Source organism: Eublepharis macularius, chromosome 2 (assembly GCF_028583425.1).
Source record: "Eublepharis macularius isolate TG4126 chromosome 2, MPM_Emac_v1.0, whole genome shotgun sequence".
NCBI lineage: Eukaryota > Metazoa > Chordata > Lepidosauria > Squamata > Eublepharidae > Eublepharis > Eublepharis macularius.
In genome coordinates, this window is record NC_072791.1 from 11,132,898 (window position 1) to 11,160,139 (window position 27,242).

The following is a 27,242-nucleotide window of genomic DNA, read 5'->3' on the forward strand; positions in this document are numbered from 1 at the left end:
GTAGGAGTCACTGAGGGAGGTGAGCGGGGGGAGATAGCTGTGAATTAATTTCCTGTGTTGTGCAGAGGTTGGACTAGATGACCCTTGGGTTCCCTTCCAGCTCTGTGTTTCTAACCAAACCCAAACCTCATGCAAAGTTGAAGTCTGAAATTCCAAATAAAATCTTTTGACTAAAGAACATAGAAATACCAGATATGCTGTGTAAAAAGAGAAACTAGCATGCCATGAAAATTCCTGGCTATTACAAATTTTATTTGAAATTACATATTATTTAACATTTTAACCATCAACTTGGTCAGTTTTCAGGAAACCACCACAACGTCCCAAGGATGTTAGTTTTTTTAAAAAGACACAATCCTCTTGCTGCTGTAACTGATTTTCCTGTCCATCTTCACAGGGGTGTAATGATAAACCATCCTCAAGAGGAAACTGAGTAGGGGGGCATCTTTTTGACTTCCTATTTTTTCTTGTCTCTGTCTTGACTGGAATAAATTCTTCTATTGGCTTTGTATCTGAGTCTTCCAGTAAATTTGTCAGTAAATTAAACAGCAAAGCTATCCATGCAAGTCCAAAAATAATCCAGATAGCGACCAAAATTCGGTAATAGGGAAAATATCTCTTGTTATGCTGTCTCCCTGGAAGCACAGAGAAAAGAAGCATTGTGTGATGGGAGGCAAGGGAATGGATTTGGAAAAAAGACAGTTCAGGTTACCTGAACGTCCCTGCATAATGGGGCAGAAGTGTGTGACCAGATGAGATAGCAAAAACACACAGCAGAATGGCTTTGTGCTATGAAGTCCCCCTTTTAAATGTAACTTTAGCAGGTGAAGTATAGTAGTTAGATCTGGGATCCCCAATATAGTATCCATGGGCACCATAGCACCCACTGACACCTTTCCTGGCACTCACTACGTTTTTTAAAGTGGGTGAGGATAGGTGGGACACGTGCCCAGTGGGGCTTCTGATTGACTACTGGACATCTGATTGGCTGGGCAGATTAAAATAAAATTGTTTCAGTGGCAGCTGCCACTTGGTCCAGTGTGTTTTTAAAAATCACCTCCCCTTTCTCCTCTGCATTTGGTCTTATTCAGTGTGTGTCTCCATCTCCTGTGGCAGCCATTTTATGGTTGTGCCCTAGAGTTGCCAAGTCCCTATGCCCTCCGCTGGCGCGGGGGGTGGGGGAGCCCAGTAGGATCTTCTTTGTGTTGTGCATACAAAGTGCACCCTCCTGGTATCAGCACAAAGACATCCCTTCTGGTTGTGACATTTTGCCAGCAGTGGACATGCTCCTGTGCATTGTGTGGGGCAAGTTGAGCCAGTTTGGGTCCAGAATTGGTCCCTGTGAACGGCAGGCGTATGCCCACTGTCTGCCTGATGATGTCCAGGGCCGTATTAACCCATGGCCAGGCCCCTAGGCTTTCAGGTTTTTCGGCCCCCCTCCTGCACTTCAATCTTTCTCCCCAGTACAGCTGACAGCCTGACCCTGGTATGGTAGGTTATAGACTGCAGTATATAGCCCTGTATCCATTTTGAGGGTCTCCTGAAGAATTCTATTCACAATTTTAAAAATATTTTTTTGCACAAGTAGGACTCTTCAGGAAAGCATGTTTTGGGGGTAGAATTGTTCAATATTGCAATATTTTGAAGTGAATAATTTTTATTTTTTAAAAATATATAATTTATGGATAATTGTTTTAATATAAGAAACAATTGGTTTAACTTCAATAAGGAAGCAGTTAATTATCTTATTAACAGAAATTGTATAAGAGAATCAATTAATTGTAATTTATGTGGGAGTGTGCCTCAGGAAAAAAAATTGATGGGCCCCTCATCCCTATGGGGCCCCTAGGCTTTGGCCTAGTCAGCCTTATGAATATTATGGCCCTGATGACGTCACTTGAGGAAGTGATGTTGTGCCCTGCTGGGTGCGCGCCCATTGTGCGTTTGCCCGAGTTGCCTGCCGGTGGTGAGCGATTGCAGGTCAGTTTGCCTGACGATTGTCAGGCAATGGGACAAACCCTCAAGAAATTGCCCACCACTAGCGGGCAACTGGGAACCCTATTGTTCCCACCCTCGTGTCAGAATTTCAAACGTGGCCACAGGCTCAAAAAGTTTGGGGAGCCCTAGATTAGAGTGTTAGACTAGGACCTTGGGGACCCAAGCTTGAATCCACCCTTGTCATGAAGATTACTGGGTGGTTTAGGGTCAATCATTCTCTCTTTCAGCCTAACGTAACACATGGGATGGTTGTGAGGTTAACGTGGAGGGAGGGTGAACCATGTATGCCACCCTGAGCTCTGGAAACTACTTATAACTTGGAAAATATCATTCGGGTGAACAGCATATATCTTCCCCTTCCACTAAAGAAGTCCAATAATCTTCTCTTTTATATGACAAAATAAGTTACAAGGATGCAATAGCTCCAAAAGTACATATTACTTTAAATCTACATTAGCATTTGGGGGATTTTGTAGCACAAAGTCTGTCTGAGCAAATAGAGGCCCTTTTCACACTACATACCTGCTTCCAGAACATTGCGAAATGCAGTGCAAAAAACGCAGAAGATGGCGTCTTCTCGTGCCAAAAATACATACAGTTCTGTTGGGAAACTGTTGCAGGAAGACTTACCTATTATATAATCTCCAAAACCAATTGTGCTGAGGGTAATAAATGCAAAATAAATTGCTTCACTGTAGGTCCAGTCCTCCATCACTTGGAAAATGAGTGACGGCACACAGAGGAAAACTAGAATTCCCATCACCAGGAAGAACAGAAGAGTCAAAACTCTTGTCGTTTTCTGGAAAGAAAAACAAATGGCAGATCTGGCACCTTTGAACTGCCCGAGTCATCCTTTCGGCCTTACCCATAGACACCAGCCATATATGTTTCTAAAACGATCTGTACCCCTCTGTATTTGGGTACATTCTAGATATTGGGCTTTATACTCTAGTGCTGCAGAAATAGCAGAATTTAGCATCTTGGGAATCTCTTGATTTCGTTCTACAGAAGGAGGTTTCTAGCTTTTGTTGTGGAAAATTGGATCATGAGGGCATTGTGTTGGAAAATTTTAGGAAAACAAGACAACATCATGGCATGTTGAGCCCCATTGTTCAGGAGACGACATTTCTCTCTTCCTTGGCTTGAATCTAGTTCTCTACCATGTGTCCCTTCTTATCCTTAATTCCATGCCTCATTCATAGCTATTAATACCAATGCTACGAGGCAACTTGGACACACTGTGGCTTCTATGCACTCTTTAGTGGCCCTCCAGGACAACTGGTTGTCCATAGTATAAGGCAGAAAGCTGGACTAAGTAGACTGCTAGTCTGATCCAACAGGGCTCTCCTTACGTTCTTTGCTCTCTATGGACTGGTTCTAAACTCAGAGTGATTTGAAAATGTTGCAAGTAGAATATAAAAAGGAAAGGGTCTTTTTAGTGGTGGCACCTCACCTTTGGCATACCGCCCCCTCCACCGCCTTGAGGCCTTCCTTGTGCCTTTATTACTGGTCTTCACGCACCATTCCAAAACCTCACACTTTTAAGTGAGGGGTTCCATTATTTTTAGCTGTTTTATGGCCTGTTTTGAGTCTGAAGGCTGTTTTGGGGGTATCAGTTTGACACTGCTGAATGTTATGCTGTTCTTATGCCTTTGGTTTGTTTTTATTTGTTATTTTAATATTGATAATTCAAGTTGCTGTTTTAATGATTTTATTGTATTGTTTTTACTTCTTAAGGTGAACCGAGGATGCCTTATAATTTTGATGAATTGGCATGCTGTGCTATTGTGGGGAGCTATGGCAGTATTTGCTGGCCTGAACCAGGCTCACTTCAGAGGTATGTTTCAGACAAGGTATACATATTCCCATTTCAAATTAGGAATTTTTATTCCCTTCTTCGGAAAGCAGCCTTCCAAATTTCACTGATCCTTTGGAAGGATTTCTGGTTTTGTTCAGAGTGAAATGATACCCACTCTGCTGACAAATTCATATGTAATTGTACTGATACACACACCTACCTGTCCATTCAAATTACAGTCTGATATAAAGCAACACAATCCAATAAAAAAAATCCAATATAAAACAGCACATTTCATGAATTTGGAAGGATTCACAATTCATTTTCTTCCAAGATCATATGGGAAATGGCTCCCAGGTTGTTTTTTAAATGAAGTCAAATAATCAAGTTAGGATATTTCCTGCCCCCCTAAGAATCTTGGAATTTTTCTCCATTGATCTTTACTTTCTTTGTCTTCTTATCTTGTTTAGTGATGGAGAAAGAATTTTAAGTTTTTAAAATAATTTTCCTCTTCTAGAAGCAGATACATATATATATATTAGTATTTCTTGATAAATTGGATCTTATTCAGATGTTGCTTCTGTTGTGGCTGACGGAATGAAACAAATCCAGCTGTTTACATTCACCCTCTAGGCTCCTCCATCCCACCATCTCTCTGTCCATATGTTTTGTGTGTAATAGTCCCCACTCTTCCATCGGGGCTGGCTGAGTGCCCTTGGGCTGAGTGACCTTGGGCCAGTCACATGCTCTCAACCTAATCAATATCACAGGGGTTTTGAGAGGATAAAATGGAGGCGAGTAGACCAGCGTAAGCCACTTTGGCTCCCCATCAGGGAAAGAGATGAGGTACAAATGAAGTAAATAAATAAGTTAACCAAACTGGGTCCAGTTGGGTATCGTGATTAAAAGTGGCAGTACTCTAATCTAGAGAAGTGATTAGTAGTAGTAGTAGTAGTAGTAAAATGACAAGACTAAGGCTATCGTACTTTGGTCTCTGGAGAACTCAATAATGCTAGGAAAAGTGGAAGGCAGCAGGAAAAGAGGAAGACCTAAAACGAGATGGCTGGACTCAATAAAAGAAACCACGTCCTCCAGTTTGCAGGATCTGAGCAAGTCTGTTAAAGACAGGACGTTTTGGAGGTCTTTCATTCATAGGGTCGCCATAGGTTGGAGATGACTTGATGGCACATAACACAGAATACAGTAGTAGTACATGAGGAGGGGCTATAGCTCAGTGAAAGGACCAGGCAGTAGGTGATGTGAAAGACCTACCTGAGTCTCTGGAGAGCTACAGCCAGTCGGAGTCCTCCTGACCTTCATGGACCAATGGTCTCATTCAGTTTAAGGCAGTTAGTTTCATGCGTGTTCACGGAAATGTTGGTTCTGGGATGTTACGTAATATTTCGGGCAAGTCCACAAATGCAAAAAAGATAGGGGTGGTAAGGGAAGTCAGTTGTCTGTGGCTTCACTGAGTAGTGGCGCTAACCTTGCAGCTAGTAAAGAAACTTGCATTTAAAATAATTCCGGGGTAAATTAGCAAAGTGCCTTACCTTCTTCACACCCTTTGTATACAGGCATTTAGCAAGCCTTTCACAAAGCAGCGAGAGAATCTTGCCGATGTGGTGCAAGAACACAATGTTCAAGGGGATTCCAAAGCCAGCAAAAACAACGCAAAAGAGCTGGCCACCTGCTGTTTTGGGAGAGAGGTTGCCGTAGCCTGTTGGGGGGAAAAACCACAAAGGGTTGGATAAAGCAACTTGGATTTATCGTTATTCTAAGGAAGCTGCAGAGTAGGGTGCTAAAATAAGAGAGGCCTGGTTTGGACGTTTAGTTGTCTGGAAGCTTCCTAATTCACTTTCCTCCTCCTTGGACTGGCCAAATCTTCTATCTCCTGGTTGTTAATCTAGTTAAATTTATGTGTGAAGGGCCACATTCTCACATTCATGCCATCAGGATTTTCTCATACTGGAGGGTTTCCCAGATGAAACAAATTCTCACACTTCCCACCCACCCGATAAGTGATACATTCCACATAGTTTAAAGGCTAGACTGTGTAGTTTTCGGCTTGAATTCATGCAGACTTAGAAGGCACTGCAGAATAAAAATGTTATCTACTATTCCAAATGCACCAATGTACAGAGCCAAGAAAGATAGCCTGGGCTATGTCACATGCCAAATGGAACTGTTTCTCGCACATGAGAACAGGACAAGCCCTATTCTTGGGTATTATGCACTGTATGTTGTGGCACTTGTTCAAGATTGCTTTGTGCAGATTAATGACTCCTTAATATATTTTAATCCACCTTTTATACTCGCTTATTAGAAAAATTCCACTGTAACAAAGAAGTGAATTTTTCTTTGTGGTCAGAGAAGAGATGTGGTCTGTGTAAGCAACTGTGGTTTTGTGTGTCGGTACTCTGGACCTGTATCACATATTGGTCAGTGTTGGATGTGGATGGGAGAAACCTGAGTTCAGAACCCGGTCTAGCCACAATATGCACTGGGTGAACATGAACTTGTTAGAATCCCACAGCCTAACTGGGTCGCGCTACACGTGACGGATGACACTTGCCTGGCAAGTGAACAGACTCAGGGCCAAGCTACAAGTGACGAATGACACTTGAACGGCAAGTGTATTTCTCCCTGTCCACTTGCGCTCCACTCAATCCACTTGCCGTTCAAGTGTCATTCGTCACTTGTAGCTTGGCCCACACGTGTATCCCTCCCTGTTCACTTGCCATTCACTTGCTCTCCGCTTGATCAAATGGAGCGCAAGTGAATGGCAAGTGAACAGGGAGGAATACACGTGAGTCTGTTCACTTGCCAGGCAAGTGTCATTCGTCACTTGTAGTGTGACCCTCACTTCAAAGAGTCTGTGTGATGATAAATAGGAAACTTCCATGTCTAGCTCTCTAAACTTTTTGGAGAAATTGTGAAATGTAAATGGAATTGCTAATATTAACACAACGCACCCTTAACCCACCCTGAAATCATTTTAATCTGAAGTCTAGGGAAGATAACAGTAAGAAACTGTAACAAACCAAAGGCAAATGCCAAGTGCAATAGATCAGCTATCCCAACAACAGCGCTTGCTGCTATGAATAACACACAGTTACTGTAATACTTTCAAAAATCTTTAAAGTGCTCAGTGCCAAAGTGTACTTTACACAAAAGGACGACAACGTCCCTTAAAGGTAGTCCCTGGGAGCTTTCAAAGTCCTTCAATTAGCGTGTATTCTTGCTTGAAGAGCTCAAGACTTCCTTGAGGTTGATAAACAGTTAATCCCAAGTGCAGGTACCATTGAACAAGGGAACCCGACATGCATCGAGACTACCTTTAAGGGACGTTGTCGTCCTTGTTATTCATGCTTGAATTTGGTTTTGGATTTCTTGTAAATTATTGTGTAAAGTACACTTTGGCAGTGAGCACTTTAAAGATTTTTGATAGTATTACAGTAACTGTGTGTTATTCATAGCGGCAAGTGCTGTTGTCAGGATGAGAGTAAGAAACTGGCATTCTTGGTGGGAAGAAATCCTCCCAAATCCACTTTTAATATAGCAACACTTCTAAAAGGGCAAAGGCCTGATTTGGTTTTATTTTTAGAATCAGACTCCAGACAACTTCAGACACATTTTTAAAAAATATCGCATGCTGACATTTTGTTATAAAAGTGAAAAAGAACAGCCGCTTCCATGCTTCATATTTTTTCCTTCTTGCTTCTACCTTTTTGATAAGGCAAAATGCATTTTCTTCATGTGTAAAAGGAAATAGCATAATTTCAATCATTTCCTGTGAGGGGAATATATTGCCTTCTTTAGCTCACCACCCCGCACCATCTTCCATTATCTTACAGCAGCCTTGGGAATAATTCATAATATACTTGACTGGAGTGTTAGGGAATATGGGAGATCTTGTCTCTTATCAGTGTCGCCAACAAATGGCTCTTTCTACAGCGAGAGAAAGGAAGGTGAAATGGGGGTGGTTGAAATGTCAAGGACAATGGGTGCGTTGCAAATGCAAGGAAAATCTTGAAGGTGAACTGTGGGCCGCTTCAGAGATCTTGGACAAGGGGTAAGTTGGGAAAACTGAATGTTCATTTAGAGGAGACACCTCGTTGATTTACCGATTGTGGATAACGTAGAGCCCACAAAGAAGAAAGAATTGCTGAAATCCCAGTTGCTGTGCTCTTGTCCTGTCAGATCCATTCCCATCCGGACAGCTTCCATAAGTTTCTGCAAAGGAAGGCAAACTTCCATTTGAACGCTGTAGCCCTAGAATGCAGTCAGCCACCAGTGATTTTGGGGCTGCATACCTCTTTGACTTTTCTTCCGAATCCTGGCCGCTTAACTCCCCCTTCAGATTTCAGTGCAGTGTTTCAAGAGTTCTCTTCCAAATTTTCTGTTTCTGTGCAGGCAGAAAATTTGGAGGAGAACCCGGGATTCGGAGGAAAACCCGTAATGGTGTAGGACCAAAAGTGGCAAAAATCACCCATGCAAAAAAGACCATAGGCCCCTGTGTTCTCTATCCTCCCATAGCTTCTGACAGGAAATGTTTTCAAAAGCCCCATTTCTGTGTGTCCAAGAGCTTAGAAAAATCCCACTGTTTTCCTGGGTCCCTACCCAGCAAGGAACCCCTTTCCCTTACTCCTAGATGTACCAAATTCTGTCCACAGGTCCCTTCCCTCCTATTTTTGTTCCTTCATACTTATTCCAAGCTGCTTCTTGAACTCATCTTTGGAGTTCACATCCTGGCCATTCATTTTGCTCAGGATAGCTGGAAGAATAAAGTCAGAAGGAAAGTTCTGATAACTTCTGGGCCAAACAGAAGCCTCTATTGGTGAACGTGCTGTTCATTTTTATTCTTCCACCCACACCAAAATGGACTGAGGATTAGGGGTGTGCAAGCCAAAAATTTTCGGCTATAGCCGAAAGTAGAAAGCCGAAAGAAGATTCTCTATCGTTAAAGCTGAAAGCCGAAACAAGAATCTCTTTCGGCTTTCGGCTTTCGGGATTCTTTCGGCATTATTTCGGCATTCTTTCGGCTTTTTTCTATGGGAAAATGCCTCCGTCTTCCAGGACGCCTGGAGGAGGCATTTTCCCACCGAATAAGCCCAAAATTGGTGGGGACCTTCCTCTAACCCTTCTCTAACAACCACCCAAGTTTCAGACAGATTGAACTTTGGGGGGCCATGTTATGGCCCCCCAAAGCAGGTCCCCCCATCCTCCCATAAGAAAGCGAAGGAGCAGCATATTGTTAGCATGCTGCTGCTCATCTTTCTTCATTATTTCCTATGGGGAAAAAATGAAGAGGCAGGCTTCCTTTGCCAGGGGTGGCATTTTGCATGCAAAATGCCCCCTTACCCTCAGGGGCCCTTCTCCCACCCCCCCTCCCACCCCCCACCAAGGCTCAGCCTGCTCCCACTTGGGGGGGCCATTTCATGGCCTCCCCAAGTAGGTGCTCTAATCTCTACCACTGACAGCTGGGGGAGGCTTGTGTTGCCAGGGGTGGCATTTTGCATGCAAAATGCCCCCCAACCCTCTGGGGCCCTTCTCCCACCCCTCCTCCCACCCCCCACCAAGGCTCAGCCTGCTCCCACTTGGGGGGGGGCATTTCATGGCCTCCCCAAGTAGGTGCTCTGCTCTCATCTCTACCACTGACAGCTGGGGGAGGCTTGTCTTGCCAGGGGTGGCATTTTGCATGCAAAATGCCCCCCAGCCCTCTGGGGCCCTTCTCCCACCCTTCCTCCCACCCCCCACCAAGGCTCAGACTGCTCCCCCTTGGGGGGGCATTTCATGGCCTCCCCAAGTAGGTCCTCTCAGCCCCTAAAGTCCACCCCTTACAGCCCCACACAAACCCAATTCCCCCCCAGCTGCCACACACAGACCCAAATCCCCACATTAGCCCCTCACAGACCCAAATCCACCCCCACCTGCCCCACACCCATAACCCCAGGAACAGGCTGGCAAAGGCCAGCCCTCTCCCTTTGTTCCCTATGCTGGGAACTTCTAAACTCTCTTTCCCTGGGCAATTCTGCACAGCCCAGGGGTGCCACAATGGTGGGCACACTTCTGAGTGCCAGCTGGTCCCTGTGAAAGAGCACCTGAACCACAGACACCCTCCCTCAAATTCCCCCACCACCTACAGAGATGGCTGGCCAGCCAGCCCCATTGTTCCCTATGATGGGAACCAACTGCACAACAAAGAATAAAACAAGAACAACACAAAATAAAGTTTTAAATTTTTTTTCTCCCTTCCAAAGTACAAGTAGGCAAAGCATTATGACACATTACACCAGCAGTCCCCCACACAGAAAAATTAAAACAAAACTCACTTAACATCAGAGAATCACAAAGCACAATTCCTGTCAAAAACACTTTATTTCTTGAACAGCTTTAGGTTACACAGCAGGGGGGAACACCAAAGGGCATGGCAGCACTATCTTACACAAAAATAACACAACTCACTTAACATCAGAGAATCACAAAAGCACAATTCCTGTCAAAAACACTTTATTTCTTGAACAGCTTTAGGTTACACAGCAGGGGGGAACACCAAAGGGCATGGCAGCACTATCTTACACAAAAATAACACAACTCACTTAACATTAAAGAATCACCCCAAAAATTGCTGTCAAAAGCACTTTATTTCTGTAACTGCTTTAGGTTACACAGTAGGAAGGCACCACAGAGCAGGAAAGCAGTGTACTACACAAAAATAACACAACTCACTTCACATCAGAGAATCACACAAACACAATTGCTGTCAAAAACAGTGAAGTGGGTTGTATTATTTTTTGTAGTACATTGCTATCATGCCCTGTTGTGCCCTCCTACTGTGTAACCTAAAGCTGTTCAAGAAATAAAGTGTTTTTGCCAGGAATTGTGTTTTTGTGATTCTCTGATGTTAAGTGAGTTGTGTTATTTTTGTGTAAGATAGTGCTGCCATGCCCTTTGGTGTTCCCCCCTGCTGTGTAACCTAAAGCTGTTCAAGAAATAAAGTGTTTTTGACAGGAATTGTGCTTTTGTGATTCTCTGATGTTAAGTGAGTTGTGTTATTTTTGTGTAAGATAGTGCTGCCATGCCCTTTGGTGTTCCCCCCTGCTGTGTAACCTAAAGCTGTTCAAGAAATAAAGTGTTTTTGACAGGAATCGTGCTTTGTGATTCTCTGATGTTAAGTGAGTTGTGTTATTTTTCTGTGTGGGGGACTGCTGGTGTAATGTGTCATAATGCTTTGCCTACTTGTACTTCGGAAGGGAGAAAAAAAAATTAAAACTTTATTTTGTGTTGTTCTTGTTTTATTCTTTGTTGTGCAGTTGGTTCCCATCATAGGGAACAATGGGGCTGGCTGGCCAGCCATCTCTGTAGGTGGTGGGGGAATTTGAGGGAGGGTGTCTGTGGTTCAGGTGCTCTTTCACAGGGACCAGCTGGCACTCAGAAGTGTGCCCACCATTGTGGCACCCCTGGGCTGTGCAGAATTGCCCAGGGAAAGAGAGTTTAGAAGTTCCCAGCATAGGGAACAAAGGGAGAGGGCTGGCCTTTGCCAGCCTGTTCCTGGGGTTATGGGTGTGGGGCAGGTGGGGGTGGATTTGGGTCTGTGAGGGGCTAATGTGGGGATTTGGGTCTGTGTGTGGCAGCTGGGGGGGAATTGGGTTTGTGTGGGGCTGTAAGGGGTGGACTTTAGGGGCTGAGAGGACCTACTTGGGGAGGCCATGAAATGCCCCCCCCCCAAGTGGGAGCAGTCTGAGCCTTGGTGGGGGGTGGGAGGAAGGGTGGGAGAAGGGCCCCAGAGGGCTGGGGGGCATTTTGCATGCAAAATGCCACCCCTGGCAAGACAAGCCTTCCCCAGCTGTCAGTGGTAGAGAAAAGAGCACCTACTTGGGGAGGCCATGAAATGGCCCCCCCAAGTGGGAGCAGTCTGAGCCTGGGTGGGGGGTGGGGGGAAGGGTGGGAGAAGGGCCCCTGAGGGCTTGGGGGCATTTTGCATGCAAAATGCCACCCCTGGCAACACAAGCCTCCCCCAGCTGTCAGTGGTAGAGATGAGAGCACCTACTTGGGGAGGCCATGAAATGGCCCCCCCAAGTGGGAGCAGGCTGAGCCTTGGTGGGGGGTGGGAGGAGGGGTGGGAGAAGGGCCCCTGAGGGTAAGGGGGCATTTTGCATGCAAAATGCCACCCCTGGCAAAGGAAGCCTGCTTCTTCATTTTTTCCCCATAGGAAATAATGAAGAAGATGAGTAGCAGCATGCTAACAATATGCTGCTCCTTCGCTTTCTTATGGGAGGATGGGGGGACCTGCTTTGGGGGGCCATAACATGGCCCCCAAAGTCCAATCTGTCTGAAACTTGGGTGGTTGTTAGAGAAGGGTTAGAGGAAGGTCCCCACCAATTTTGGGCTTATTCGGTAGGAAAATGCCTCCCCCAGACGTCCGGGAAGACGGAGGCATTTTCCCATTGAAAAGCCGAAAGAAAGCCGAAAGAATCCCGAAACGTTTCGGCTTTTTTCTTTCGGCTACCCGAAACGTTTCGGCATTCCCCGAAACGTTTCGGCATTCCCCGAAAGAAGCCGAAACACTTTTGTTTCGGCATTCTTTCGGCATTCTGAATGCCGAAACGCACATCCCTACTGAGGATAATGTAGGAAGGCAGGGACCCAGAAGATATCTGTATCACGTCCCAAGAAATGGCCTCAACTCAGGGCCGTGTTTGCAGTGACAGTGCCGCTCCAAAGGGTAATATTTGGGTCCATAGCACCATAAAGACCAGCCAGATTTCCAAGATATGAGTTTTTTGAGAGTCAGAGCTCCCTTTGTCTAATAAAGTCTGCAGTAGTAATATTTGATTTATATACTGCCCTTCAGGACAACTTAATGCCACACGCAGAACAGTTTACAAAGTGTGTTATTATTATCCTCACAACAGTCACCCTGTGACTCTAAAGAAGCAAATGCGATTTTGGGCTGTATCAACAAGTATAGTGTCCAGATCACGCAAAGTGATGGTATCACTGCTCTGGTTAGACCTCACCTAGAGTATTGTGTTCAGTTTTGGGCACCAAATTTTTTGAAGGGTATAGACAAGCTGGAAGGTGTCCAGCGGAGGACAACGGTGAAGGGTCTGGAGACAAAGTCCGATGAGGAAAGGTTAAAGGAGCTCGGTATGTTTCACCTGGAGAGGAGACGACTGAGCGGTGATATGATAAACCTCTTCAAGTACTTGAAGGGCTGTCACATAGAAGGTGGCGCAGAGTTGTTTTCCGTTGCCCCAGAAAGTCGAACCAGAACCAGTGAGTTGAAACTGAATCAAAGGAGTTTTTGGCTAAACTTTAGGAAGAACTTCCTGACAGTTAGAATGGTCCCTCAGTGGAACAGGCTTCCTCAGGAAGTGGTGGGCTCTCTTTCTTTGGAGGTTTTTAAGCAGAGGCTAGATGGCCACCTGACAGCAATGTTTATTCTAGGCAGATCATGAGAGGGAGGGCAGCAAGTGCTACATGTGTTTAGTTCTTGTGGCCCCTTCTTACACGTCCAAGGTAATGCCAATTGGCACTTTGGGTCAGGTAGCAGTTTTCCCCAGGCCAGTTTGGCTAAGCAACCTGACGGAGTTTTGCATCTTCTGGGCATGCAGAAAGGATCACTGGCAGTGGAGGGGAATGTAGTTGTGAATTTCCTTCACTATGCAGGGGGTTGGACTAGATGTCCCTGGAGGTCCATTCTGATCCTGTGATTCTAGGTGGGTGGGGCTGACAGAGCTGTGAATGACCCAAGGTCGCCCAGCTGGCTTCAAGCTTAGGAGTGGGGGAGCAAACCCAGTTCTCCAGATTTAGAGTCTTGCCACTCTTAACCACGACACCAAACTGGCGCTGCAAAGTCTGGCTCTTCAAACTGTTCTGCAAAATATGCAACCAGATCTAACAAGCATTAAACTTGGCCGGATTTCTACTTGAGATCCCCAGTAACAGAATACGGAATTTAATAATAATATTTGATTTATATATCACCCTTCAGGACTACTTAATGCCCACTCAGAGCGGTTTACAATATATGCCATTATTATCCCCATAATAAACACCCTGTGAGGTGGGTGGGGCTGAGAGAGCTCTGAAAGAGCGGCCACTGACCCAAGGTCACCCAGCTGTCTTCAAGTGGAGGAGTGGAGAATCAAACCCGGCTTTCCATATTAGAGTCCCGTGCTCTTAACCACTACACCAAACTGGCTCTCCTACACCAAACTGGCTCTAATTCTGTGATTTATGATCACAGAATTAGAACAGGAAATTCTGCAGCCGCCCTACGAGTAATTTTCCAACCCAGACCTAGTTGATAACCAGCTCCAGCCTTGCTACATGGGTGGCCTACCGTCACAAAGATTTCTACTTCCACAGGACTGAGAGATGTGAAATTCTTCAGAAAATCCTCCTTCATTCTTAACACGGAGGCTTGCTGTTTCCTCTCTGCATCCCTCTCCAGAACTTGAAATATCCAGGCTCCTACGAGGAGGTAAGTGAAGTAGCCAGCGATCAGCATGCAGATCTGCAATTTGCTGTGGATCATGGTGGTCTGTATGGGAATGAGAGCAAAAGAAGAAGCGGATACGAATCAGTAAACAAGTCCTTATTCGTATTTCCCCTGGATGTCAAACTCAGAAATGAAAGTCCTAGTTGGACCGCTGCCATTTCCTCTGGGATTTCATATAACCACCAACCTTCAAATACATTTATAAGAGAGATTAAATAATAATAACAGTGAAGGGATTTCCTAAGTAACAGCCTCTCAAGAAAATTGGTCAAAGTATCAGACGCACCAGGCCAAAATACACCAGTTTTGTGCGGTTTTGTTTCTTCCCAGGAAGAAAAAAAAATCCGACAGTAACTTTGGAGCACAAGTACATTTTATCTGAAGGCGTTGATCAGAATGTGTTTCCAAAATGGGGGGGGGGAGGTCCGATGTCATCACAGGTTCCTTAATCCCTACCCCTTCCAGTTCCTGCATTTTTTCACCAGTTGTTCCCCCAGTTGGAGAAAAGTTTATTTCAAGTCCAGGTTAAGTTTATTTCACGTCTTAAAGCCCAGCTGCAGCAGGCGGGAGTTAAACATCCTGAATATATGTATTGTCGAAGGCTTTCACGGCCGGAGAACGATGGTTGTTGTGGGTTTTCCGGGCTGTATTGCCGTGGTCTTGGCATTGTAGTTCCTGACGTTTCGCCAGCAGCTGTGGCTAGCATCTTCAGAGGTGTAGCCCCAAAAGACAGAGATCTCTCAGTGTCACACTAGCACCTTTAAGACTAACCAATTTTATTTTATTGTAGCATAAGCTTTCGAGAATCAAGTTCTCTTCATCAGATGCCTGATCCGAACTGGTCAAATACAGAAGAGGAGGGGAGGGGAAAGAACGGGACATATATCACAAGGGTCCTGGGTGGAAGACCTTTCCTTGCATACAGACAGCCCCCCAACCTGAAACGACTTCTCACTTACAATCATGAATCGGCTAGCAGAGTCACCAGCACAGGTACCAGGCCCTGCAACAGACCCAGATGCCAGCTCTGCCCCTATATCTACCCAGGGAATACAATTACAGGACCCAATGGCATCAACTACACTGTCTCTGGCTCTTACAGCTGCTCATCCTCCAATCTGATATATGCCCTCATGTGCCAACAATGTCCTTCTGCTCTGTACATTGGACAAACCAGCCAACCTCTACGCAAAAGAATAAATGGACACAAATCTGACATTAGAAATGGAAACGTCCAAAAACCAGTGGGAGAACACTTCAATCTACCAGGACATTCCACCAAAGACTTAAAAGTCGCTGTGGTTCAACAGAAACCCTTCAAAAACAAAATCCAACGGGAGGCTGCTGAATTGGAATTCATATGCAAATTTGACTCTGTCAAGCTGGGACTGAATAGAGACTATGAATGGTTATCACATTATCACAGGTAACAGATTTCCTTTACAGAGGCATGGTCTGGGGGAGCCCAGAGACGCCTGGTGTGGGCTTTGTTTGTCAATTATCTCAGCCTGAGTGCGTGTGGGCTTTCGGGGACCACAGTTCTCTTTGTCAGATGCAGCTGGCAGGGAGAGCTGTGGTTATCGAGGGCTTATACTACATAGGAATTGTATACCTTCACTGCGGCAAACTGACTCCACACCAAAAGGAGATGTTTACATTTACAAGCAAAGGAATGTTTTGATTGCCTTCACACTAATTGCATTCTGTCCCCTTGTGATATATGTCCCGTTCTTTCCCCTCCCCTCCTCTTCTGTATTTGACCAGTTCGGATCAGGCATCTGATGAAGAGAACTTGATTCTCGAAAGCTTATGCTACAATAAAATAAAATTGGTTAGTCTTAAAGGTGCTACTGGACTCTTTTTGATTTTGCTACTATAGACTAACACGGCTAACTCCTCTAGATCAGTGTCACACTGACACTGGTGACACTGAGAGACCTCTGTCTTTTGGTGCTACACCTCTGAAGATGCCAGCCACAGCTGCTGGCGAAACATCAGGAACTACAATGCCAAGACCACGGCAATACAGCCCGGAAAACCCACAACAACCATCCTGAATATATGTTTGCAAGGATGAATCGGTGGAGAGGGAAGGGTTAAGTATTCTGCGAGGCATCCAAGTATCCACCAAGTCACCTGCCAGTCATTTCCTACAAGTGACCAATTCCTCCCTGAAATTACCTGTCCTCATTTCCAAAAAGTTTGACGCCAAAGGTGTCAAAGGGAGGGGGGAAATGAAATATGCTGGGAAACTGAAAAGTATGCGATACTTATTTTCTTATTAGCTCTAAACTTGCTTTTAGAAGATAATACACATTATGCACTTTTGTTGTTATTTATAGTCTGCCTTTTTCACTGAGATCCAAGGCAGATTACATACTGCAAGTGAATACAATATAATGGCTAGCTAGGACATTCATGGAGCAAAAATACAACATGATCAGTAGTTAGGACAGTCAATGAAAACAGATATAATAGGGCATGATAGCTGCAAATTTGAAAAACTAGCAGAAAGCCGAACACATCGTTGAAATCCTTCTGAATTTAAAGTGTAAGTAATTAACATGAATGTCTTTAGCAATTTCAGACTACCAGTAGGAGCAGATCTACATCAGCAGACAGTACCCAGTAGCATAGTCTATAGTCCCTGTCCCTTACTGAGGCATCTTTCTGAGCTGTTCCTTATGATCAGATGAACAAAGCTGCCTTGGCGGAACATAGGGAGAGAGGCGATTTCACAGATATGAGGGGCCAAGGCCCTGAAGAGGCCATGTGATAGTCATGACCTTGAGCTGAGCCCAGTAACTGATGAAGTGACTGCAAGATGAGAGTGATATGCATGCTCTGTCTAGCTCCTGAGAGAAAATGAGCTGCAGCGTTTTGCACCGCCTGGAGTCTCCAAGTTGACTTTAAGGGGAGACTTACGTAGAGTGAATTATAGTAGTCTAGTCTCAATGTTGCCGTAGCATGAATCCAAGTGTCTAGATCAGCTGTGAGCCAAGCTACAAGTGACGAATCACGCTTGCCTGGCAAGTGAACAGACTCACATGTATTCCTCCCTGTTCACTTGCCATTCACTTGCGCGCCGCTTGATCAAGTGAATGATGGCCAAGCTACAAGTGACAAAAGGTTGGACACTTGTCAGCTTCCCTCAAGTTTTGATGGGAAATGTAGGCATCTTGCAGCTTGGCTCTCCAACTGCTGTCCAATGGACTTTTCAACTGTCACTTGTCCAACATTCCGCCAAGCTGCCTACGTTTCCCATTAAAACTTGAGGGAAGCTGACAAGTGTCCAGCCTGTGCCTTTTGTCACTTGTAGTTCCACACTCAGTGAGTTGTGGTAGGAGGCACATCTTCCAGGCTAATCTAAGTTGGGAGAGGGCCTGTTTTGCCGCTGCGCTTACTTGCTTCTTTGGATTCTTCTATTTTTAATTTTTTAAAGAATTTATTTTACTAAAACAATATGTACAAATATGCCCAGTGTTAGAGATGGTGCTGCAGTCTGCACCAGCAGTGTGGTCCTAAGTCAGACAAATCTATATCCGTTGAAGTCACTGGGCGTAGAACAGCATAACCCTTCTCGAGATTGACCTGTAAGGGACCAAAGTATATTTTCACTTGTGCCAGTTGGGAAAATCTGCCCAGCGCATTTTTATCATATCCATACATTTTTTATCATGCCTGTTGATGTGAGAGAACAAAAGATACCCAACATGCACATAATCAGTAGAGACTCTGGGACCATTTGGTACCTGACCAGGCCTGGAGGACCTTAAAGGAAGCTCCCTTGTTACAAAGACATTAGAGAGTTATTTGGGGGGGGGGGGGTGAAATAACATTTTTTGATGCCAGCAAGATATGGAGAAGGGGAGCTAACAGCTGCTTCTGGGAGCAGGCAGAAGCACCTTGATGTATAGAATATCTATTAGTTTATTTGTATTTATTTAATTAAAAATCTCCCAGGTGGCTTACAAATACAGTAAAATACAACAAAAATCAACAGGGCGTTAAACTAAAAATTCAAACTGTGAAATCAATAGACCACAATAAAAATCATACCCTAAAAATCAATAAAATATAATATTTCAGTGTTCGGAATAGGAAAAGCCATAGAGTTTTGTCTCAGTCATAGAGCATCACTTTGATGGACATGTCAGTGATGTGATGTCACTTCCAGGTATTTGCTGGAAATGACACCCTGCCATTGGCACAAGGCCATTTTTTCCCCTTGCTTACCGAAGGTCAGTAGGCAACAGAGGAGGAAGTAGAAGACCTAGTCTCGTTAACTGGGAGCATCCACATTCAGAGATAGAAAACCTCAAAAAATAGAAACGTCCATGTTCAGGAGCAGAAAACCACTGAATATAAGAGCCAAACTTCAAGTGACGCCTGACACAGGTTAGACACTTGTTAGCTTCCCTCAAGTTTTGATGGGAAACGTAGGCATCTTGGTCTTGCAGCTGTAATGGAGAGCCAAGCTGTAAAACCAGGACACCTACATTTCCCATCAAAACTTAAGGTAAGCTGGCATGTGTCCAACCTGTGTGAGGCGTCACTAGTAGCTTGGCTCTCAGTTCTAGGTGGCAATGCTGGGGGAAGGCCTCAGCCTCTATGCCACTCCCCCACCACACCATTTCTTATTGTTCTAATTCAAAGATTAGTTAAATAAACTCCAAGGGTGTTCCTGCCTCTGTATTCTACCTGTATATCGTGCTTTTTCTTCCAAGGGAACCAACCCAGGTAAGCAGTAGGCCCTGGAACTTGTCACCCCTAAGAGAAGTGGGCTGAGCACAAGGTTGTCTACGTTTATCTTTTCCTGCTTCCAAGGAGCTCGGGGTCCCATACATTCCCATACTCCACCCCATTTTACTCTATGGACTGCAGGAAGGTTTCCTACAACTGGATCTGATGCTATAAGGTATGGGCCTACTGGCACACGGTAAGCAAACTGTCACATGGCAAATGACTAGAACAGACACAGAAAATCGGCCCCTTGTGTTGGGCTTTTGCAGATCAGGAGTCATTTGAGCTAGAAAATTAGCCTTGTTTCATGTAATAACAACAACAACATTCGATTTATATAACGCCCTTCAGGACAACTGAACACCCACCCAAAGTGGTTTACAAAATATGTTAAATCAGGGCTTTTTTTCAGCAGGAACGCGGTGGAACGAGTTCTGGCACCTCTTTAAAAAGGTTACATGGCCTGTGGCCCCGCCCCCTGATCTCCAGGCAGAGGGGAGTTTAGATCACCCTCTGAGCTGTGGAGGTGGAGATCAGGGGGCGGGGCCACTGGCCATGTGACCATTTTCGCCGAGGGCAATTTAAACTTTAAAAAACTCCCCCTTGTTCCAGCTGACCCAAAGTGACGTCATTGTGTGGTCCTGAGTTCCACCACCTCTTTTCCCAGAAAAAAAGCCCTGATGTTAATATTATCCCCACAATAATCACCCTGTGATGTGGGTGGGGCTGAGAGAGCTCTGAGGGAGCTGTGACTGACCCAAGATCACCCAGCAGGCTTCAAGCGGTGGAGTGGGGAATCAAACCAGATTAGAGTTTTGCAGCTCTTAACTACTACACCAAACTGGCTCTTAACCAGCCCATTCGCCATTTTACAACCTCTTTTCCTACCTCCAGTGGAACGAACTGTTCTTCCCCTGTAAGAACAGAAAAGGAAAAGCTGCCCATAAATGATTCTTACCTGCAACTCCCACCCTCCCTCACTTTGTTTCTGCATCAGGTGATGCCTAAACGCTTCCGATTTACCACTGTCTTCAGCCTCCATTTTCTCTGGCAGTTTTGGCAACTCCTTTCAACCATGTAACTATTAGGGAGGGACAGCCTATCAGCCCCAAGAGCCTCTGTGAAGTCATGGGTACATAACCCTCTTTTGTGAGTGTCCCCCCAGACCTCTGTGAGGTCACTCTGGACCGGTTGGGCTGCTTAAAAGCCTCTAGACCTAAGAAAGAGGGTCCCGTAAAAGGGCAGGAAGACACATGATAAAACAGCTTTGTTTAAGTTGAGGGACATGGGTCTCTTTGGCCCCTAAACAGGCGATCTTCTAGAAACCCCAGAGGGAAGAAAACATAATGTAAGAAATAAACATCTTTCAAAGATTTTCCTAGGGATTTACCCAGGAATACTTATGCTTTTGTACAGTGGAAATAAACATCTCATAAGAAGAATCATGCTACTACCTTTCAAGTTCTATTTTATAATCTCTTTCAAAAGCTGAGGATATTATTCATGGTATCAGACTACTCGACAGTGTATTAGTTATATGGCCTTGGGCAAGTCAGGATCACTCAGGTTCTGTTTCCGTTCTCTAGGATGGAATAAAGGCCTGAACTTGATAGACGAGACAGAGTTAATAAATTGCCTGGCATAACAAAATACTATGTAAAAGAAAGCCACCGTTTCCAGAACCTATTGTCTGCTACTCGGTAATGCAGCAGACTCAAAAAAAAAAAAATTGCTTGTCCGGGCAAGAATTGAATTTCAAGGTATACTTGATAGCGTTCTAATGGATGAAATGAAATGAAGGAAGAAAAAAAACTGTGAAATGTATGATTTACTTGGTATTTCTGTTTTCCTCACAGCTATATTCAAGATGTTGGGTTTTCTTTCTGTTAAGGATTATTTAAATCCAAACAATTACAAAGCTCTAATTCATTGTCCCCATGGGCATAGTAGTGTCTGTGTTTCCTATTTCATAGCCTACTTGCTTAAACTGGGTCTTGAATAAATCAGGAAAAAATGGTCTTTCAGGTCATTTCCTCCAAGCTAACTGTGAGAGCTCTGAGTTCATCACAGCCAGGCGCCCTTGGCTTGACGTTCCAGACAAGACTTTCTTATGTCTCTGGGTATGGCAGCCTCTCCTCCATTCTCTGACATCATGTAATCTTTCTGGGTCCACAGGTTTCTACTAGAGGTGGGCACGAATCCAATTACGACCCAAAAAGATGCACGAACCAGGCCAGTTCATGGTTCGCGAACCATGGATCATGGAAGCTCCTTTCTACGAACTTTCACAAACTGGTTACTGGTTCGGGTTCGTTTGGGTCATATTGGGAAAGGGACAGTTTAAATAGCCATTTCCCAGAGGAAATGGTCATTTAAACTTTTCCTGCAGCATGCAAGCGGCAGGTCCCTTTAAACTATCAATTGGCAGGTGGTGAGGGGGGATAGTTTAAAGAGACCTGCCGCTTGCAAGCAGCATGGCCCTTTAAACGGCCCACAAACCCCAGTGTGGGCTGGGGTTTGGGCAGTTTAAAGGGACCTGCCACCAGCCGTTTTTGGGCCGGACTTTTCCTGAGACTCTTTTCTTCTCATGATGTGACCAAGGTACGATAGCCTCAGTTTTGTCATTTTAGCTTCTAGGGAGAATTCAGGCTTGATTTGATCTAGTATCCACTTAATTGCGTATTTGGCCTCCATGCTATCTGCAAAATTCTCCTCCAGCACCACATTTCAAATGAATCAATTTTTTTCCTGTCAGCTTTCTTCACCATCTAACTTTCCCATCCATCGTGATAAAGAATAGATGTTATTTTTTCCCCTATGTTGTGTCATTATTTATTTAAAACTCTTTTTTAAAAAACTTTTGTTACCTCAGAGGCGGAGAGCTTCATTATCTGCATCCAGGGATTAATGTACTATTTAAACATAGAACACTCAGGCAGGCCTCTAAAACAAATAAGAAGAAAAAAAGGGGGGTGAACATTCTTCCCTTTAAACTTAACTTGTTGTGTCTTAGGGTTTGATGCAAGTTTCAGGCTTTCAGCCTTCTTAGCATTTCCTGACAAAAAAGTAAAATCCCGTACCTAGGCTCCAATGCCCAAGCTGTGTTCCTTACCCAAATACTTCATCAAAACAATATGACCAGGGTTGCTTAGCCACTTCTCGCTGGGATTACAGTTCCTTTACAGATGTCAGGCAAGACCTTCAAACCACAAATGGCTGATTGTCTTTTGAAGGTCTGAAGGTGGACTTCAAATGTTCTGCAGATGTATCTTTACACTACTTTCTCTACCTCTGTCATTCAGCCATCATCTTTGTTACATGTTTTTAAAAAAATAATTTTAAAGGGAAACATTTAAAGAGGCCCAGTATGGTATAGTGGTTAGAGTATCAGACTAGAATCTGGGAGATCCAGGTTCGAATCCCTGCTCTGCCGTGAAAGCTCGCTGGGTGACTTTGGGCCAGTCATACAGTTTTAAATATATTTAAAACATTTTGTAGTGGGAGGCCTAGCAACCTTAACAGAAGGTCACAGATTCAACCCACAACATCTCCAGTTAAGGAACAGCTCAGAGATGGTGTGAAGGACCTGTGCTGTGCTCCCGCCTGTCTGACTAAACATTATTGCCTTCAATGGACTAAAGGTCTGATTCAGGATAAGGCAGCTTCATGTGTGTACATTTGTGGCTGGAGACCCAGCTTTGTCAGTTTGTGACACAGCCCAGGGAGGGGATAATTGAGGCAACAGGAAGGGGGAAAGAAGGAACCTTTTCACCTTCTTGCCTCAGAAATGTCTAGCGGCTTCATAAAAAGCATTTGTGATTTGCTCTTTGCTGAGTAGCAAGCTTTGTGCAATATTCAAAGGTGATGTGAAGCAGAGGTGGGGAGAGGCGGTTGTGAAAGGAAAGCTGAAGAATTAGAGGAAAGGGGTAAATTGGATGCAGGGGAAGTGTTGACCCACCTGTGGATCTTCAGTTGCAGGTCTTAGCAGCAACAGAGTAGAAGATGCTGCAGAATCTCTGGCAAGGAAAAGCTGCCCCACCTGGTGAAATCCTCCCACGCTAGGAGCCACCGCTAATGAATGTGTGAGGCAACGTTAATACAGAAATTCCAGGCAGGGAAGATCACAAAACCTGAGGCAATCTTGGATTCAGGTTAGCTACCAGGTGGAGTTACTAATTGCAGGGCAGGAGGTGTTTCTTTTTAGCTCTCTCCCCCCACCCCTTCTTTTTGTGGATGTTGACCTCACTGCCTCGCAGCAGGAAGTCCTAATACAGGAAGGGGACTATGACATAATAGGCATTACTGAAACTTAGTGGAATGACACAATTGAAATACTAGGATTGAGGGATACAACTTGTTCAAAACAGATAGACGAGTAAGGAAAAGAGGACGAGTAGCATTATATGTAAAGGATATATATACTTGTGAGGAAATACATGTATCTGAGCATGGAAATTCAGTTGAGAGTCTCTGGGTAAAAATAAAAAAAATAAGAAATAATGGTGATATTATAGTGGGGGTCTGCTACAGACCCCCAATTCAAGCAGAGGACTTGCATGAGAAACTCCTAGAACAAATTACAAAGTTCACAAAGAGATAGGACACAGTGGGCATGGGAGATTTCAAATACCCGGATATCTGTTGGAAGTTTAACTCTGCAAAAAATGAAAAGTCAAATTCCTGATTTGTCTTGCTGACAACTTCATTTTTCAGAAAATAGAGAGGGAAACAAGGAGTTCTGCTATCTTGGACTTGATTCTCACCAACAGGGAAAAACTGGTTGACAAGGTGAAAGTAGTGGGCACCCTGGGTGGGCATGACCATAAAATTTTGGAATTCACAGCCTTTGGGAAGGGAAAAGCTGTACGTAGTCAGACATAGAGGTTGGACTTCAGGAAAGCAAAATTTAACAAACTGAAGGCTATGCTGGATAGACTGGCATGGTCAGAAATACTTAAGAAGAAGGGAGTTCAAGAGGGGTGGGAGTTTCTTAAAAGCGAAATATTGAAAGCACAATCACAAACCATTCCTATTAGAAGGAAAAACAGGAGGAGCTTAAAGAAGCCGAGGTGGCTCCATAAACAGCTTTCTAATAAATTGAGAAATAAAAAAAGACTCATTTAGGAAATGGAAGGAGGGCCTTATTGTTACTGGAATTGGTCTCCTTGTGAGTAGAGGGAATTAGTGGCAAGGAGGAAGGCCATGTGAGAGGGGTAACAACAGGATACTCCACCAATTTTTACGGGGTCCCCTCCCCAAGGCAACAGATGAGACTGGTGATCTTAAATAAAAGAGTATTTTTATTTAAAGGAGAAAATGCACACACACAAAAAGTAATAAATGGTTTGCACAAGCACACAGAGTCCTAGGAAATTAGCCAGAGGTTGGAATAGAGTGAGTGATTCAGGGTATAATTACCTATCCAGGAAGTGGGGCTGGTCCACAGAGGAAGAGAGCTTCAAACGTCTTGCATCTTCAGCCAGGGAGGAGGGTTCAGAGAAAGAGAGACTCTGAGGGCACTACGCTGGGTAAGTGTGTACAATTTGAATGGGGCAACAGCCCTGGTTCTGGCAAAACATGTTCTGAGGCTGGGGAGCCCCCTTTCTCAACCATTGGGACAAAGACCTTAAAGGTCATCTCCTGGGAATGACAAAGATTGGATTACGTTTGATTGCTGCTACCGGGGTGGAACAAAAGAGTAAGATAGGATTATCCTGGGGCTAGACTAAGAAGCGGTTGCTAATTAACGTCCCTGGAGCCAGGCTGATGAATTTAGATCTCGATGTATTGTCGAAGGCTTTCACGGCCGGAGAACGATGGTTGTTGGGGGTTTTCCGGGCTGTATTGCCGTGGTCTTGGCATTGTAGTTCCTGACGTTTCGCCAGCAGCTGTGGCTGGCATCTTCAGAGGTGTAGCACCAAAAGACAGAGATCTCTCAGTGTCCTGTCTCTCTGTCTTTTGGTGCTACACCTCTGAAGATGCCAGCCACAGCTGCTGGCGAAACGTCAGGAACTACAATGCCAAGACCACGGCAATACAGCCCGGAAAACCCCCAACAACCAATTTAGATCTCGATTACATGTTTTCAGGAAGAAACTACAAACTTATCAGTGCTGATTGATGGCCCATCGATTGTAGGATAGGAATCAATCATGGAGGAGGGGAGATTGGAATGCTGCATTAATTCAGGGCCCTGTGATTTTTATATTACTCACAGGCCTGTATCAAACAGAGGCCGGGGCTGACTGCTTACATTATAACCAATGATGAATATAAACTAATAACCAATGCTTGTAGGGACAGTGTTAGAAAAGCTAACACTTATGAGCTTAGGTTAGCAAGAGATGCTAAAAACAACAAAAAATTTGCTTATGTTCAAAGTAACAAAAAGAGTAAGGACATGGTAGGCCCATTGCAGGGACGGGGAAGTGAAATTGTAACCGGCGATGAAGAGAGGGCAGAACTACTCAATTTCTACTTTTCCTCAGTCTTCTCCTGCGAGGGAGATGGTGCTCAACATGGCAATAACAGAACACACGATGGGGGAAGGGAGTTACAGCCTAGGATCAGCATAGAGGTAGTACGTAAACACCTAGTTTCTTTAAATGGAACTATGTCCTCAGGGCCTGATGAATTGCACCAAAGGGTACTAAAAGAACTTGCAGGTGTAATTTCTGAGCCTCTGTCCATTTTTGAGAATTCTTGGAGATCAAGCGAGATGCCAGAAGATTGGAGGCGGGCAAATGTTGTCCCCATCTTCAAGAAGGGGAAAAAGGAGGATCCAGGTCAGGTTCAAACTCCGACATCTCCAGCTAAAAGAATGATTTGACTTCATGTATCATTACCATCCATCTTCTGACTTTCTTCTACCTGGATTTCAGGAAGTAGATTCTTCAATGTGAAATCTCATGTTACGCTATGCCACAGGCAGAACAACAGAATTGGAGTCCAGTGGCACCTTGGAGACCAACAAGTTGTTCAGACATAAGCTTCTGAGAGTCAGAGCTCCCTTCTTGATACCAAAAGGGATATCTGGTATTTGAAAATAGGAGCTGACTCTCAAAAGTTTATACCTGAACATGTTGCTGCTCTCTAAGGTGTCATTGGACTCAAATTCTGCTGTTCTACTGCAAGTCAACATGGTTACCCACCTAAAATTATGCCACAGGAAGTCTTTAAGTGGTTACCAAATTCTTACTGTAACAGATAGGAATGACTTTCCCACCTTCGTTCAAATCTCCACTCAGAAGTTCACTGGTAACTTTGGGCCAGTCATTCACTCTCAGGCTAACTTACCTCACAGGATAGTTGTGAGAATAAAACGGGGAAGAAGAGAACAACATAAGCTACTTTGGGTCACCGCTGGGGAGAAAGGCAGGATCTAAATGAAGTAAATTATATAGCTGAAAAGGAGGGGCAGATAAAAGATAGGTTGGTTGTGGGTGGGAAGAAGGAAACAAGGGAAGGTGAGAATATGGGGGCTACCAAGAACAAGGAAAGAAAAAATTGTGTGTGTTGGGGGGGAATACAAGGGAAAGTGACGTGCCCTTTGCAAGTCTTTGTATGCTCCCCATCATGCAACTGGGCATGGCTGGCACTGTGCAACTGAGCCCAGCCTGATTCTGCAACTGGCACTGTGTAACTCACCCATAGTTTTCTGGGGAGAGGCTGCCAGAGGAGGGAACAAGGGAAAGCTGGATGGGGAGATAAAGATAGGTTGGCTGGTGGTTGGGAAGGAGAGAAGGAAGCTGGAAAAGAAGAAGAGAGGCTACGGAGTTGCCAGTGAAGGGAAAGAGGAAATACTGGGAGAAGGGAAAGTGAGATACCCCCTGCAAGTTTTTGCATGTCCCCTACTTGTATTACCTCTGATACTCAGTGCTTTGTTTCAGATTGTTGTAATCCTAGTCTGATGACATTGCTTATGAGAGATCTCATCCTGTTGATGGCATTGACACACTAGGTAATCTACCTTTAATCTCAGTGAGAAAGGCAGGTTATAAATAATGCAAATACATTTCTCAGTTGGGCGCACAGAATTCCTCCATCGTATGCTGAAAACATGTAGCACCTGCATTCAACAGCAGGTGGCAGCATTTAACCAGAAAGATGGCCAGGGTTTTGTGTTGGACACCAGATTTTCCAAATGCATTTCATTCATTAATTTAATTGCAATGAATAAAGCATGTATTTTATTTG

The 27,242-nt window shown here is 44.5% G+C and overlaps 1 protein-coding gene across 1 annotated transcript; it reads right to left on the reverse strand.

The window, feature by feature from the left end:
- Positions 1–239: 239 nt before the first annotated feature.
- Positions 240–23,052, reverse strand: LOC129324961 (potassium channel subfamily K member 16-like). Its single transcript, XM_054972436.1, has 6 exons — positions 23,005–23,052; positions 14,145–14,345; positions 7,921–8,029; positions 5,347–5,513; positions 2,629–2,797; positions 240–635 (listed from the first exon to the last, which is right to left on the reverse strand). Exons 2-6 carry the CDS (start codon positions 14,337–14,339, stop codon positions 280–282), a joined length of 996 nt encoding a protein of 331 aa, XP_054828411.1. The 5' UTR covers positions 14,340–14,345; positions 23,005–23,052; the 3' UTR covers positions 240–279.
- Positions 23,053–27,242: the final 4,190 nt, after the last annotated feature.

What these genes read in the sequence shown, in the direction of transcription:
- LOC129324961 (XM_054972436.1), bottom strand. Translation starts at nt 14,339, where the DNA reads ATGATCCACAGCAAATTGCAGATCTGCATGCTGATCGCTGGCTACTTC. An exon ending in AAGTAGAAATCTTTGTGACG is followed by an intron (nt 8,030 to 14,144) that starts GTAGGCCACCCA and finishes CTTCCTTTGCAG; the next exon opens with AAACTTATGGAAGCTGTCCG. An exon ending in TTTTGGAGATTATATAATAG is followed by an intron (nt 636 to 2,628) that starts GTAAGTCTTCCT and finishes CTGTGCTTCCAG; the next exon opens with GGAGACAGCATAACAAGAGA.